At 41.7% G+C, this 14,593-nt stretch overlaps 1 protein-coding gene across 1 annotated transcript in view; it reads left to right on the forward strand.

Annotated features, from left to right (window-relative positions):
- Positions 1-4,898: 4,898 nt before the first annotated feature.
- The window catches only part of LOC311105001 (LON peptidase N-terminal domain and RING finger protein 1-like), a gene marked incomplete at its 3' end in the record, with an annotated part of 11,461 nt that continues 1,766 nt past the window's right edge, over positions 4,899-14,593 (forward strand). Inside the window, exons 1-2 of the mRNA XM_084146985.1 lie at positions 4,899-5,767; positions 14,442-14,560. Coding sequence (XP_084003111.1) covers positions 5,470-5,767; positions 14,442-14,560 — 417 coding nt within the window. The 5' untranslated portion in view covers positions 4,899-5,469. The remainder of the gene's footprint in view (positions 5,768-14,441; positions 14,561-14,593) is intronic.

The following is a 14,593-nucleotide window of genomic DNA, read 5'->3' on the forward strand; positions in this document are numbered from 1 at the left end:
CTATGCGGAATCCTTGGGACGTCCCTACCCTACCCACTGGGCACAGACGTCAATTGAACATCTTTCCACGTTGGTTAAACGTAATATCATTGAAATGACATGGAAACAACGTTGATTCAACCAGTGTGTGCCCAGTGGGTAACCATAACCCTAACCTTAACCCCTACATGAACCATTTTACATTTCTACTTCAATGGGGGTAGGGACGTCCCAAGGATGTGGTCCTCTGTAGCTCAATTGGTAGAACATGGCGCTTGTAACCCCAGGGTAGTGGGTTCGATCCCCGGGACCACCCATACCTAAAAATGTATGCACACTTGACTGTAAGTCGCTTGGATAAAAGCGTCTGCTAAATGGCATATTATTATTATTATTATTATTATTATTCTGGATAGCACAGACCGACTCAGAGATATTAGGGAAAGGAGGAGATAGGAATCAAATTGGGCAATGAATGGAGTATAACATAACGCCCACCCAGCAGACTGTCGACCAATCAAGTTCACTTTGTCATGCTGCGTCACGCAGTTTCTAAGCTAATTGTCACGCAATCCCTACATCAAAGTCAGGGTATGATGGTGCTTTCAAGACAACTGGGAACTCGGGAAAAAATGAGGTGTAATCATGACGTCATCGATCTTCAGGTCGGAAAGTCGGAGCTCTAGAAAGATGCTCGAGTTCCGTACTTGGAATTCCGAGTTGGATGACCGTTTTTCAGCCGGAGTTCATTTTTTCCTTGAGTTTCCAGTTGTCTTGAACGCACTGAAGTCGGAAGTCTAAGAGAGTTTTCACACTTGGTTCCTTTCAGCCAATTTTTGTGAACACTCCAAAGGAACTCAGACCCCTCAAAAGAGCCTCCGAAGCGAACCGAACTGAGACCATCTCGACAGGTGGTCTGAGTTCGGTTTGCTTGAATTCCGTGGTAAGGTTCCCTTTTTTATGGCAATGTGAACAGAAAGCTCCCCAGGTTCGCTTGTTATTATTCCTGCACCACACACTAGACTACAACAACACCGTTTCCCCTGCCATAAACCCTCCCACATTGGCGCCACACTAGAGAGAAGATGATGTGCAGGTTCGCAGAAAAAAGGTGTGCTGTTTTTGGTTAGGCCTATTGATTAGCGATTGTCAAGGATGCACAGAAATTCCAAAATATGTGTGAAGTTTTTAGTTCAGATTATTTGTTTGCAATATGTGATCTATAGGCTAAGAGCTCATAAGCTGTTTATTCAATTGTAGGGTTTGAATCGTGTGAGAAGACACCAACTTATTTGGTGAGAATCACAACATATGGAACAAAATCAATTATTGCTCTTAAAGGGGCAGTAGCCTACATTGGGTGTATCATTTTCAATTACAGCATTATTTAATCTGCAGTTATTCTTCTGCCATTTATTCTGTTACCAATAATATTTACATAGTATCTTCTGATTACAATTATTATATCTAATATTTTATCTAAATGCAATCTATTAGCTTCCAAAATGTAAGTAGGTATATCTAGCTGTCCGATAACACATTCTGATGGAATGACTTGTCCTGCACTTTGTAAAAACCCAGAGTGCATTGAGTGAATGTTGGAAAAACATCTTGGTTCCTTTCTAAACATAGCAATGTGAATGCAAAGAGGACTCGGACCACAAAATAGGTGAAGTGAACTAGCAAAAGAGTTGAGTCCTCATTCAAAGGCAAGGGCAGTGTGAATACAAAGAGCGTTAATGGGTGTTAAATCGATTCCAATGGAGTTTCCCATCTCCTCAAAAGTATCTCTGGCTAGTTTAAACTGGTGCAGTGATTTCCAAGCCTGTGTGCGGATGAGAAACGGTTTCCATTAGATTCCACAGCCACAAAAATTGTCTATGTCCCACGGGAGGCCAGTATGAAAAAATGTATGCACTCACTAACTGTAAGTCACTCTGGATAAGAGCGTCTGCTAAATAACTGAAATGTAAATGTAATGTCATAAAAATTCATGAAAACAAAACTTAGGAACATGCTGGGCTTCACTACTTCATAATAGCTTCTGTGTTATCTGAGAAAATGGAAGTGGTAGCTACTTTCGCCTCGTGCTACTTCGTCCCAGCTCTCCCCTCGTCCCAGCTCTCCCCTAAGTCTGGGCCAGGTGGTGAAGGTAGGCAACATTACCCCCTCCCACTCCTGTATACCCATGACTGCGTGGCCTCACACAGTTCCAACTCCATCATCAAGTTCGCTGACGACACGACAGTAGTAGGCCTGATTACCAACAACAATGAGACAGCCAACAGAGAGGAGGTAGGCACTCTGCCGGCGTGGTGCCAGGTAAACAACCTCTCCCTCAACGTCAGCAAAACAAAGGAGCTGATTGTGGACTTCAGGAGGAACCAGGTTAGGCACGCCCCCATCCTTATCAACAGGCCGCCGTGGAGACGGTCAAAAACATCAAGTTCCTCGGCGTACACATCTCAGATGAACTGAAATGATCAAACCACACGGACACCGTGGTGAAGAAGGCACAGCAACAACTCTTCAACCGCAGGAGGCTGAAGAAATTCGGCCTGTCCCCGATGGGCCTCGCAGTGTTCTAAAGGAGCACCTCCGAGAGCATACTGTCGGGTTGCATCACGGACTGGTACGGCAACTCCACCGCCGCTGACATCAAGGCTATACAGAGGGTGGTATGCTCAGCCGAACGCACCATTGGGTGCTCAATGCCTGCCCTCCAAGACACCTATAACACCAGGTGTCACAGGAAGGCCAAGAAGATCATCAAGGACCTCAGCCACCTGAGCCACGCCCTGTTCTCCCCGCTTCCTTCACTCAGACGCGGGCAGTATAGGAGCATCAGGGCAAAAACTGTCAGACTGGCCAATAGCTTCTACCCCCAGACCATCAGGCTGCTGAATGGCCACTGTACAGCTACCTGCTATCCCCCCCTACTGCTCCCCCTATGGATATTCTAACCCCAAAAACAAACTTTTACCCTGCCATCACCCCCCAAATGGACATTTATCATTGCTACAGTTGTAAATGTGTATACATTATTATTATTTGTATTATTGTCTCATTCACATCTCTTTTTTTGACCTGCACTGTTGGAGCTTGGAGCATATGAATATCACTGTACCCTGCGATTACATCTACGACCCTGTGCATGTAACTAATAAACTAATTGATCTATCATCTTTCATCCATCTATCTACAGTATATATACAAAAGTATGTGGACACCCCTTCAAATTAGTGGATTTGGCTATTTCAGCCACATCCGTTGCTGACAGGTGTATAAAATCAAGCACACAGCCATGCAATCTCCATAGACAAACATTGGCAGTAGAATGGCCTTACTGAAGATCTCAGTGACTTTCAACGTCATAGGATGCCACCTTTCCAACAAGTCAGTTCATCAAATGTATGCCCTGCTAGAGCTGCCCTGGTCAACTATAAGTGCTGTTATTGTGAAGTGGAAACGTCTAGGAGCAACAACGGCTCAGCCGTGAAGTGGTAGGCCACACAAGCTCACAGAACGGGACCGGCGAGTGCTGAAGCACGTGGCGTGTAAAAATCGTCTGTCCTCAGTTGCAACACTCACTACCGAGTTCCAAACTGCCTCTGGAAGCAATGTCAGCACAATAACTGTTCATCAGGAGCTTCATGAAATGGGTTTCCATGGCCAAGCAGACAAGCCTAAGATCACCATGCACAATGCCAAGCGTCGGCTGGAGTGGTGTAAAGATTGCCGCTATTGGACTCTGGAGGAATGGAAACGCGTTCTCTAGAGTGATGAATCCCGCTTCACCATCTGGCAGTCCGACAGACGAATCTGGGTTTGGCGGATGCCAGTAGAACGCTACCTGCCCCAATGCATAGTGCCAACTGTAAAGTTTGGTGGAAGAATAATAATGGTCTGGGGATGTTTTTCATGTTTCTGGCTATGCCCCTTAGTTCCAGTGAAAGGAAATCTTAACGCTACAGCATACAATTACATTCTAGACGATTCTGTGCTTCCAACTTTGTGGCAAAAGTTTGGGGAAGGCCCTTTCCTGTTTCAGCATGACAATGCCCCTGTGCACAAAGCCAGGTCCATACAGAAATGGTTTTGTCGAGATCAGTGTGGAAGAACTTGACTGGCCTGTGTAGAGCCCTGATCTCAACCCCATCGAACACCTTTGAGATTAATTGGAACACCGACTGCGGGCCTAATCGCCCCAACATCAGTGCTCGACCTAACTAATGGTCTTGTGGCTGAATGGAAGCATGTTCCCGGAACAATGTTCCAACAGCTAGTGCAATGCCTTCCCAGAAGAGTGGGGCTGTTATAGCAGCAAAGGGGGGACCAACTCCATTTTAATGCCTATGATTTTGTAATGAGATGTTCGACAAGCAGGTGTCCACATACTTTTGATCATGTAGTGTATCATTAGACAAAGAAAGTAGCATATCGCGTTGCACAAGATAGCCTAGCATCTGTTATAAAAGTGTCTATTTGCAGAAGAAAAAAAACGTTCACGTTTTTCTGTCACATCACGTTTTTGCAGGCGGCGGATTCTCTGTATTTTGATGACTGCAAAATCTCACGTCATCATAATAGAGTGTGGAGATTAGTAACTTCTTAACTTCGCTAGTTATTATTTTTATTAACATAAAATGCCACTGTCTGTCGGGTCCTCCCTGTTCTTCTCCAGTCAGAGAAAAAGCGTGTTATGAAACTCCGCATAAATCGGTTTCACAACAGGGTGGGACGCCGGTCTTTCGACCAATAGCATACCCAGCTTTCCCATCACGTGATCTTTATTTATGTAAGGTAATGGTGTTACACTGTATGGCTTGGGCTTTGTCGAGCTCCATCCATACAATGCGTAACAGGGCGATAAGATGACATCTCCCGGCTGTGTTTTTACAGTAGAGCCCGAGGCCGAAAAATTCGAGGAATCGTTGTTAAAATTCTGACCCAATATTGGTCTAGTGTTGATGGAGTTCAGAATTTGAAGACAACCAGACGAGAAACGATTGGACTTTCTATTCATCAAGTTTACAGGAAAGAGAAGACGTTACGTGGTGTTGTTCCAAACCAAATACTTTATGCTTGATGATGGAAAACGCCTGTGAATGAATCGGAAGGGTTTACACTATTAGGGCTTCATGGTTAGATCTTGGGTTCAGAGAGCCTTTGTTAACTGGATCAGAAAGAGGCCTGTAGTCAGTTCATGTGAATCGGAGAGGAGTGTCTGTCGTTGTTTAGATGGTGATTAGATAGACAGGAAGGATAGATGGGGACTAATAAGAAGCGTACGTTACTTAACCATAAGCAGCGCACATTACTTAACCCAACCACTGAAACCATGTCGCATGTGACTGACTGGGAAGCGTCCGCGTCGATAATCGTATAACCTAAGAGAGAAAGCCTCTAGAGAGCGGAGCCTCTCAACTCACCCCTGGCCGGAGAGAGCAAGGACCGGCTGAGGTGACATAACCCCGCCACTGTGCCACTATGGATCTACTTGAGTGCCCAATCTGCCTGTTCCTCATGTGTGAACCGGCCACCATGTCCTGTGGTCACTCGTTCTGCCGGAGCTGCCTGGGAAACTACTTGCCATCCAGGTGCCCAGCCTGCAAGGAAAGATTTAAACAGAGAGACGCCAAAAACATCAAGAACAACATCCTGATCTTCAGTGTCATTGAGAAGTGCTGCCCAGAAGAGACGAGGATGAAGTGCCATATTCTGGAGAAACTCAAAACCAGCGAGTTCACAGAAGCTTTACGCATCGCGGATGAAGGGATACAACTAGGTAGGTTCCTAAAAAGAATGTGTGAACTTGAGTACGTTTTGGGAAGACATTTTCTTACGCAGCCCTCGAGTAGGCTGCAGGACAGGCCTATGATCAAATGTGTGTATACACGTTGTGTAAAGTGGAATCCAGCCACTTATAAAAGCCCCACACCACACTGATTAGGTACATTTAGGTCACACAGATGTTTACCCCAAAAAACTCCAGCCAGGACGTATGAAGTAAAATGATCATGCTGACTAAAAAAACACACACATTTGAAGTTCATTCCTATATATTAATGTGCTCAGATGAAATGATTTTGTCTTCAGTGCAATACAGCGGACACAATCAGGCCCCCCTCGCAAAAGAGGCTTCTAACCTCAACTGGCTTTTCCTGGTTAAATACAGGTTAAATAAAATACTGTTAAAACTGCTATAATATAATGGTGGTGTAGTGACCTGGCATGCACTCCTGTAGTAGCCAGTAGCTTGGTCAGATAAGAGCCACATGGTGGGAGGCAGTACTACAGTCACAGTGGTCCAACATATATAACCCAAATAAAAAAAAACTCTTAACACACCAGATACACAGTTGTAAGAATCGGCCTTATTAAATGCAGTTCTGTTCTGTTTATGCAGTTCTCTTTATAAGCCTGTGATAGAATGCAGTTGTAATTATTTTGGTCCATGTACTTTGTCTCCCATCTATTCTACACATGTACATAGGCAACATATAATGTGTTTGTGCACGGCATATAACATGGAAATAGACAACCTTTACACACATGCTTGTTACCGCCAATGATTTAGATATATTCCCACGGGGGGGGGGGGGGGGGGCAGTATGAAAAATGTATGCACTCACTAACTGTAAATCGCTCTGGATAAGAGCGTCTGCTAAATGACAAAAAATGTAAAAATATATATGACTACATGACTGACATGGGCCGCTGTTTTGAAGCCAATGCGCCTTCTTCCTGGCAGTCCCCCCCACACTATTGTAAAACATATTTTTGAAGCTATAGAAATGCATTTATAAATATCTACATTCGTTTTTTTGCCACGTTTATTCTATTACAGACACCTTCATGCATACTTTTAAATTATATTATGTGAGCTAAACATAAAAAATAACAAAATTGATTATTCCCTTAAAGTATACTTTTTTTGAAAGTATTAATGTTACTGTCCCCACTACAACAATACTTAAATACATGTATTTTGTCCTTGTAACATTTAAATTAAATACTGTAGAATTCCATTCATTCCTCTGGAGGACTGCTTTTCTGTGGAGTGCCAATATGGCTGACAGGTGTATACAAAGCCTCTCATTGGTCAATACATAGTATCAGCAATCCAGGGTTTATATAAACTAAGCAAAAAAAGAAACCTCCCTTTTTTCAGAACCCTGTCTTTCAAAGATAATTAGTAAAAATCCAAATTTCACAGATCTTCATTGTAAAGGGTTTAAACACTATTTCCCATGCTTGTTCAATGAACCATAAACAATTAATGAACATGCACCTGTGGAACGGTCGTTAAGACACTAACAGCTTACAGACTGTAGGCAATTAAGGTCACAGTTATGAAAATTTAGGACACTAAAGAGGCATTTCTACTGACTCTGAAAAACACCAAAAGAAAGATGCCCAGGGTCCCTTCATGAGGACTGCAGATGTGGCCAGGGCAATAAATTGCAATGTCCGTACTGTGAGACGCCTAAGACAGCGCTACAGGGAGACAGGACGGACAGCTGATTGTCCTCGCAGTGGCAGACCACGTGTAACAACACCTGCACGGGATTGGTACATCCGAACATCACACCTGCGGGACAGGTACAGGATGGCAACAACAACTGCCCGAGTTACACCAGGAACGCACAATCCCTCCATCAGTGCTCAGACTGTCTGCAATAGGCTGAGAGAGGCTGGACTGAGGGCTTGTATGCCATGCATAGCCTACAAGCCACTGTTGCGGACCTTTGGAACATCTACATTTGAAAAAAGTCTAATAAATCAATTTAATATAGCCTACACCATCACAATAAGTCCATTATTTATTTTAGGCAGTTCTAAAGAAACATGATATAAAGAAAATGTAGTCTATTTCAGAAGAACAGAATAGCATACTCTGTTGTCTTTATGTTAGGCCCTGATATGGCTGTGGGCTACACTAGCTCATTGAGCAGACAAGATATTGTTGTAATTCCCGTGGCATTATTTTTTCACAGTTTGACAAGCATTTGATAATATGATCATGCAGTATTTTCAATTTAATCTGGTCTTTACATATAGCCTACTAATATATGTGTGGATTTTATTTTTAGAAATGGCCAACACAAAAAAAGTCATCCATAGCCTGCACTCGAATAGGGAATGGAGGTTACGTGCAGTTACTTTTTTAATATGCCAGGTAGGCTACACCGTTTGTAAAGCGGATTAATGTACTTGATTGTTTTGAATTGAGAAATACAGTAAATATAGCAGCACGAGAAAGCTGGGATCCGCTTTTATTGTATAGTGGCCAATCAAAACTCTGTTTTCACACACAATTGCGCAATGACTGGGCTTATAAATTGAAATAAATTTGCCAAAGTTATAGAATGACTGCTGTTTGTTCAGAAAGAAATGAAATAATTAATGATGGCCTACTACACATAATAGCATCTGATCTGGTGGACTCACTAAACACAAATGCTTAATGTGTGTTGGAGTGTGCCCCTTGGCTATCCGTAAATTACAAAAATAAGAAAATCGTGCCGTCTGGTTTGCCTAATATAAGGAATTTGAAATGATTTATACTTTTACTTTTGATACTTAAGTATATTTGAGCAATTACATTTACTTTTGATACTTAACTAAATTTAAAACCAAATCATTTTAGACTTTTACTCAAGTAGTATTTTACTGTGTGACTTGCAAGGTCATTTTTATTGATCTCGGATTCTCAGTTTCAGTGTCAAAGTAGCCTGTCATTTCGATAATTTGTGCGGTATTAAAAAAGATTCTGCCAGTCTCCAGTCATGTAAAATTACTTAGAATTGCATGAAATGCATTTATAAAAGGACAAATTTTTCCAGGATCCTAGGCTACAAAAGAAAATTCCCCATGTGTGCAACTACTATAAGTGCCTCAACTCTACTGCTCTATGCCGCTACGCAAATGTGATGATATGCATTCAATGCTTTATTATAAAAGGTGATTTTATTTTTCTCATGCGTTCCGGTACCTCAGAGCTGCCCAGGTCACCCCCCTCTCGCGCTCACTTTTTGTTCTGGCAACAACCGATTTACAAATTAAGCACTGGTCTTTACATGTACTAAATAATATGTGTGAAATTAGTTTTGATTTAGAATGGGCCATTATCATGCACCTGTTGGAACAGGGGCAGGGTAAAAGACGTCATCCCTATGCACTGGAGTAGCAAATGGAGCCAGGTAGGCTGCTCCGGTTGTAAAGCAAAGCAAAGCAATGTGCTTAATATATGGAAAGTTGAGAAATAAATATAGTAGGCCTAGCCTATAGAAAGCTTACAGGATCCTCTTTTTAATAGAGGCCATCAAAACTCTGTTTTCTCATGCAATTGCATAGCCTATAGAAATGTTGCGCAACAGGAACACATATATTTTATTCCATGCATCAACCAGCTATGAGGAGCTGGCTCTCGCTGTGCAACAGGTGATCCTATCCCCCCCCCCCCCCCCCTCCCCGAAAGCATTCCACAGGAATGCTGGCCCATGTTGACTCCAATGCTTCCCACAGTTGTGTCAAGTTGGCTGGATGTCCTTTGGGTGGTGGGCCATTCTTGATACGGGAAACTGTTTAGCGTGAAAAACCCAGCAGCGTTGCAGTTCTTGACACAAACCGGTGTGTCTGGCACCAACTACCATACCCGGTTCAAAGGCACTTAAATCTTTTGTCTTGCCCATTCACCCTCTAAATGGCACACGTACACAATCCATGTCTCAGTTGTCTCAAGTCTTAAAAATCCTTATTTAGCCTGTCTCCTCCCCTTCATCTAGACTGATTGAAGTGGATTTAACAGGTGACATCAATAATGCATCATAGCTTTCACCTGGATTCACCTGGTCAGTCTATGTCATGGAAAGAGCAGGTGTTCTTAATGTTTTATATACTCAGTGTAGTATAATAGAGAAAACCTACATACTTTAATGCAGGGGTCCCCAATTACATTCGGCCGTGGGCCGATTTTTCCTTGAGCGGATGGTCGGGGGGCCGGAACATAGTTATAAATCATTTTTTTATTGAAAATTGACCGCAAGAATCCCAAACAGAAATACTATTTGAAAAAAACAGAATATTTTCAAACCTTGCGGGCCGCCTATTTTTTTATATTTTTATTTTAATTTTTATTTATTTCACCTTTATTTAACCAGGTAAACCAGTTGAGAACAAGTTCTCATTTACAACTGCGACCTGGCCAAGATAAAGCAAAGTAGTGCGATTAAAAACAACAACACAGAGTTACATATGGGGTAAAACAAAACAAAGTCAAAAATACAACAGAAATAAATATATATACAGTGTGTGCAAATGTAGCAAGTTATGGAGGTAAGGCAATAAATAGGCTATAGTGCAAAATAATTACAATTAGTATTAACACTGGAATGCTAGATGTGCAAGAGATGATGTGCAAATAGAGATACTGGGGTACAAATGAGCAAAATAAATAACAATATAGGGATGAGGTAGTTGGGCGGGCTAATTTCAGATGGGCTGTGTACAGGTGCAGTGATCGGTAAGGTGCTCTGACAACTGATGCTTAAAGTTAGTGAGGGAGATAAGTGTCTCGAGCTTCAGAGATTTTTGCAATTTGTTCCAGTCATTGGCAGCAGAGAACAGGAAGGAATGGCGGCCAAAGGAGGTGTTGGCTTTGGGGATGACCAGTGAGATATACCTGCTGGAGCGCAGACTACGGGTGGGTGTTGCTATGGTGACCAATGAGCTAAGATAAGGCGGGGATTTGCCTATCAGTGATTTATAGATGGCCTGGAGCCAGTGGGTTTGGCGACGAATATGTAGTGAGGACCAGCCAACAAGAGCGTACAATATTGGGGAACCCTGCTGTAATGTGATGGGATCCACCTACGTGTCTGTCATCCTCTCTAATCCAATGAACAACTTCCTGCTTCCCTTTCACACTGCTCCCTTCTCTCTCTCTCTCTCTCTCTCTCTCTCTCTCTCTCTCTCTCTCTCTCTCTCTCTCTCTCTCTCTCTCTCTCTCTCTGTATTTTAATTGAAAGGGGCTTAATTGGCATGGGAAACGTGTTTACATTGCCAAAGCAAGTGAAATAAACAACAAACAAAAGTGAGAAGACACAAAACAACATCAACAAAAACCTTCAAATTTAACCAGATATTGCACTCAAAAAGGTTTCAAGTATTATATTATCAGCTATATATCAGCTATTATCAGTTATATTAGCTATGTAATGTGTTTTATAGTGCAAATAGTTGTAGTACAAATAGTACTACAAATAGTAGATAAATAAACAGATAAATATTTGTGGTATTTACAATGTTGTTTGTGCTCCATTGGTTGCACTTTTCACATGGCAACGGGACACAAATCTTGCTGCTGTGATTTCACCTAATAGATATGCAGTGATGTAAAATTCTTAAGTAAAAATACTTTAAAGTACTACTTAAGTAGTTTTTTGGGGTATCTGTACTTGACTTTACTATTTACTTCACTACAGAAAATAATGTACTTTTTCTTCCCTGACACCCAAAAGTACTTGTTACTTGGTCATCCCTACTGCCTCTGATCTGGAGGACTCACTAAACACAAATGCTTAATTTGTAAATTATGTCTGAGTGTTGGAGGGTGCCCCTTGGCTATCCGTAAATTACAAAAATAAGAAAATTGTGCCGTCTGGTTTGCCTAATATAAGGAATTTTAAATGATTTATACTTTTACTTTTGATACTTAAGTATATTTTAGCAATTACATTTACTTTTGATACTTAAGTATATTTAAAACCAAATACTTTTAGACTTTTACTCAAGTAGTATTTTACTGTGTGACTTGCACTTTTACTTGAGTAATTATCTATTAAAATATATCTTTACTTTTACTAATGTATGACAATTGGGTACTTTTTCCACCACTGCAGATATGGGAGTTTATCAAACAAAACACATACGTTTCGGCCTCAGGTCTTCATCAGTGGCCTCTCAATAGCAAGGCTATGCTCACTGAGTTTGTACATAGTCAAGTATTTTCTTAAGTTTGGGTCAGTCACATTGGTCAGGTATTCTGCCACTGTGTACTTACTCTCTGTTTAGGGCCAGATAACATTCTAATTTGCTCTGTTTTTTTTGTGGATTCTTTCCAGTTTGTTATATATTTATCTTTTTGTTTTCTCATGATTTGGTTGGGTCTAATTGTGTCGCTGTCCTGGGGCTCTGTGGGGTCTGTTTGTGTTTGTGAACAGAGACCCAGGAGCAGTTTGCTTAGGGGACTCTTCTCTAGGTTAATCTCTCTGTAGGTGATGGCTTTGTTATGGAAGGTTTGGAAATCGCTTCCTTTTAGGTGGTTGTAGAATTTAACGTCTCTTTTCTGGATTTTGATAATTAGCGGGTATCAGGCTAATTCTGCTCGGCATGCATTATTTGGTGTTTTACGTTGTACACTAAGGATATTTTTTGCAGAATTCTGCATGCAGAGTCTCAATTTAGTGTTTGTCCCATTTTGTGAATTCTTTGTTGGTGAGCGGACATCACACCTCACAATCATGAAGGGCAATGGGTTCTATAACTGATTCAAGTATTTTTTGCCAGATCCTAATTGGTATGTTGAATTTCTTCTGTTCCTTTTGATGACGTAGAAGGCCCTTCTTGCCTTGTCTCTCAGATCGTTCACAGCTTTGTGGAAGTTACCTGTGGCACTGATGTTAAGGCCGAGGTACACTACCGGTCAAAAGTTTTAGAACACCTACTCATTCAAGGGTTTTTCATTATTCTTTACTATTTTCTACATTTTAGAATAATAGTGAAGACATCAAAACTATGAAATAACACATGGAATCATGTAGTAACCAAAAAAGTGTTAAGCAAATCAAAATATATTTTATATTTGAGATTCTTCAAATAGCCACCCTTTGCCTTGATGACAGCTTTGCACACCTCACGGCCCTGTGTTTTTTGCCAATTTTAACTGTTTTTCCCCCCAACACTGCTTTCCATCAATTTGTATGGTTAAATTCATTGCCTTTGTTTTGATTTGTTTGTTTGTCAATTAGGGTGTGCAGGGTGAATACGTGGTCTGTCGTACGGTAATTTGGTAAAAAGCCAATTTGACATTTGCTCAGTACATTGTTTTAACTTAGGAAATGTACGAGTCTGCTGTTGAGGCATATCTCACGGTAGTTATTGGGGTCCATTTTGCCTCCACTTTTGTGGATTGGGATGATCAGTCCTTGGTTCCAAATATTGGGTAAGATGCCAGAGCTGAGGATGATGTTAAAGAGTTTAAGTATAGCCAATTGGTATTTGTGGTCTGTATATTTTATCATTTCATTGAGGATACCGTCAACACCACAGGCCTTTTGGGGTTGGAGGGTTTGTATTTTGTCCTGTAGTTCATTCAATGTAATTGGAGAATCCAGTGGGTTCTAGTAGTCTTTAATAGTTCTCTCTCTCTTTCTCCTCATGACAGCCTTACCCAGTAACTGATTTTCTCTCTGTTTGAGTCGCGACTCTCATGTCAGCCTTACCCAGTAACTGATTTTCTCTCTGTTTGAGTCGCGACTCTCATGTCAGCCTTACCCAGTAACTGATTTTCTCTCTGTTTGAGTCGCGACTCTCATGTCAGCCTTACCCAGTAACTGATTTTCTCTCAGTTTTGAGTCGTAACTCTCATGACAGCCTTACCCAGTAACTGATTTTCTCTCTGTTTTGAGTCGTGACTCTCATGACAGCCTTACCCAGTAACTGCTTTTCTCTCTGTGTGAGTTGTGACTCTCATGACAGCCTTACCCATAACTGATTTGTTTATGGGTGCTGAGATTAGATTTGAGTTGATGTCTAACAACATACGAAAAATTTGCAGATGTAATTGTGTGTATGTGTGTAGGAGTTATCTTTCCTAATGAATGCCTAACCTCATACTAATGTTCTGTCATTATATAGAGAATGAAACAACTTCCTGTAAGAGAAAGTCTGTGATGATTCTGACTGAATCTTTCTCCTCTACCCACCAGTAGTTTGCTAACTGCTTTTCTGACTGTGTTGTCATACTGAGGGTGTCAGTGCACCAAACACTTTGCATAAATAACAGTTTTCTATGCACCACACAGGACTATGCATAACAGTTGTGGTTTTACTGCAACCCTGCTGAGCCATTGTTTTAATACACATAATCCCATTCTATTCATACTCTGCAGGCTTTGCTGTAAAGCTAGCAGGTAGAATGCTACACTTGGAGATCCCTGGGCTTGTGGGAGGAGGGAAGGTGAGGGTGTGAGATCAGATGATTGTGCAACTTGTAGCTCATATTGTAACTTCAGGTTTTTGGGAGATTGTCTAATATTCCCAATGCACTGCAGGTGCAAGGGCAAATCGAACTAACCCAATTCATACTGGGAAGCTATCATACTACTGTCACTGATAGTGATCACTGTTAATTATATCTAACGCCCCCCCCCCCCCCCCCCCCCTCCTCCTCTCAGCTCCTGGTGATGTAAGTCTGAAGGTGTGGAGAGCGGAAGCCAATATGGGACTGAGACTGTTCTCTGATGCCCTGAGGGACTTTGAAGACCTCTGCTGCGTTCGCCCCAACTGGACAGAGGTAAGAAACACGCCTCAACGAGAGAGAGAGAGA

The sequence above is a fragment of the Coregonus lavaretus genome (genome assembly GCF_964263955.1).
Source record: "Coregonus lavaretus genome assembly, chromosome: 29".
Lineage (NCBI taxonomy): Eukaryota > Metazoa > Chordata > Actinopteri > Salmoniformes > Salmonidae > Coregonus > Coregonus lavaretus.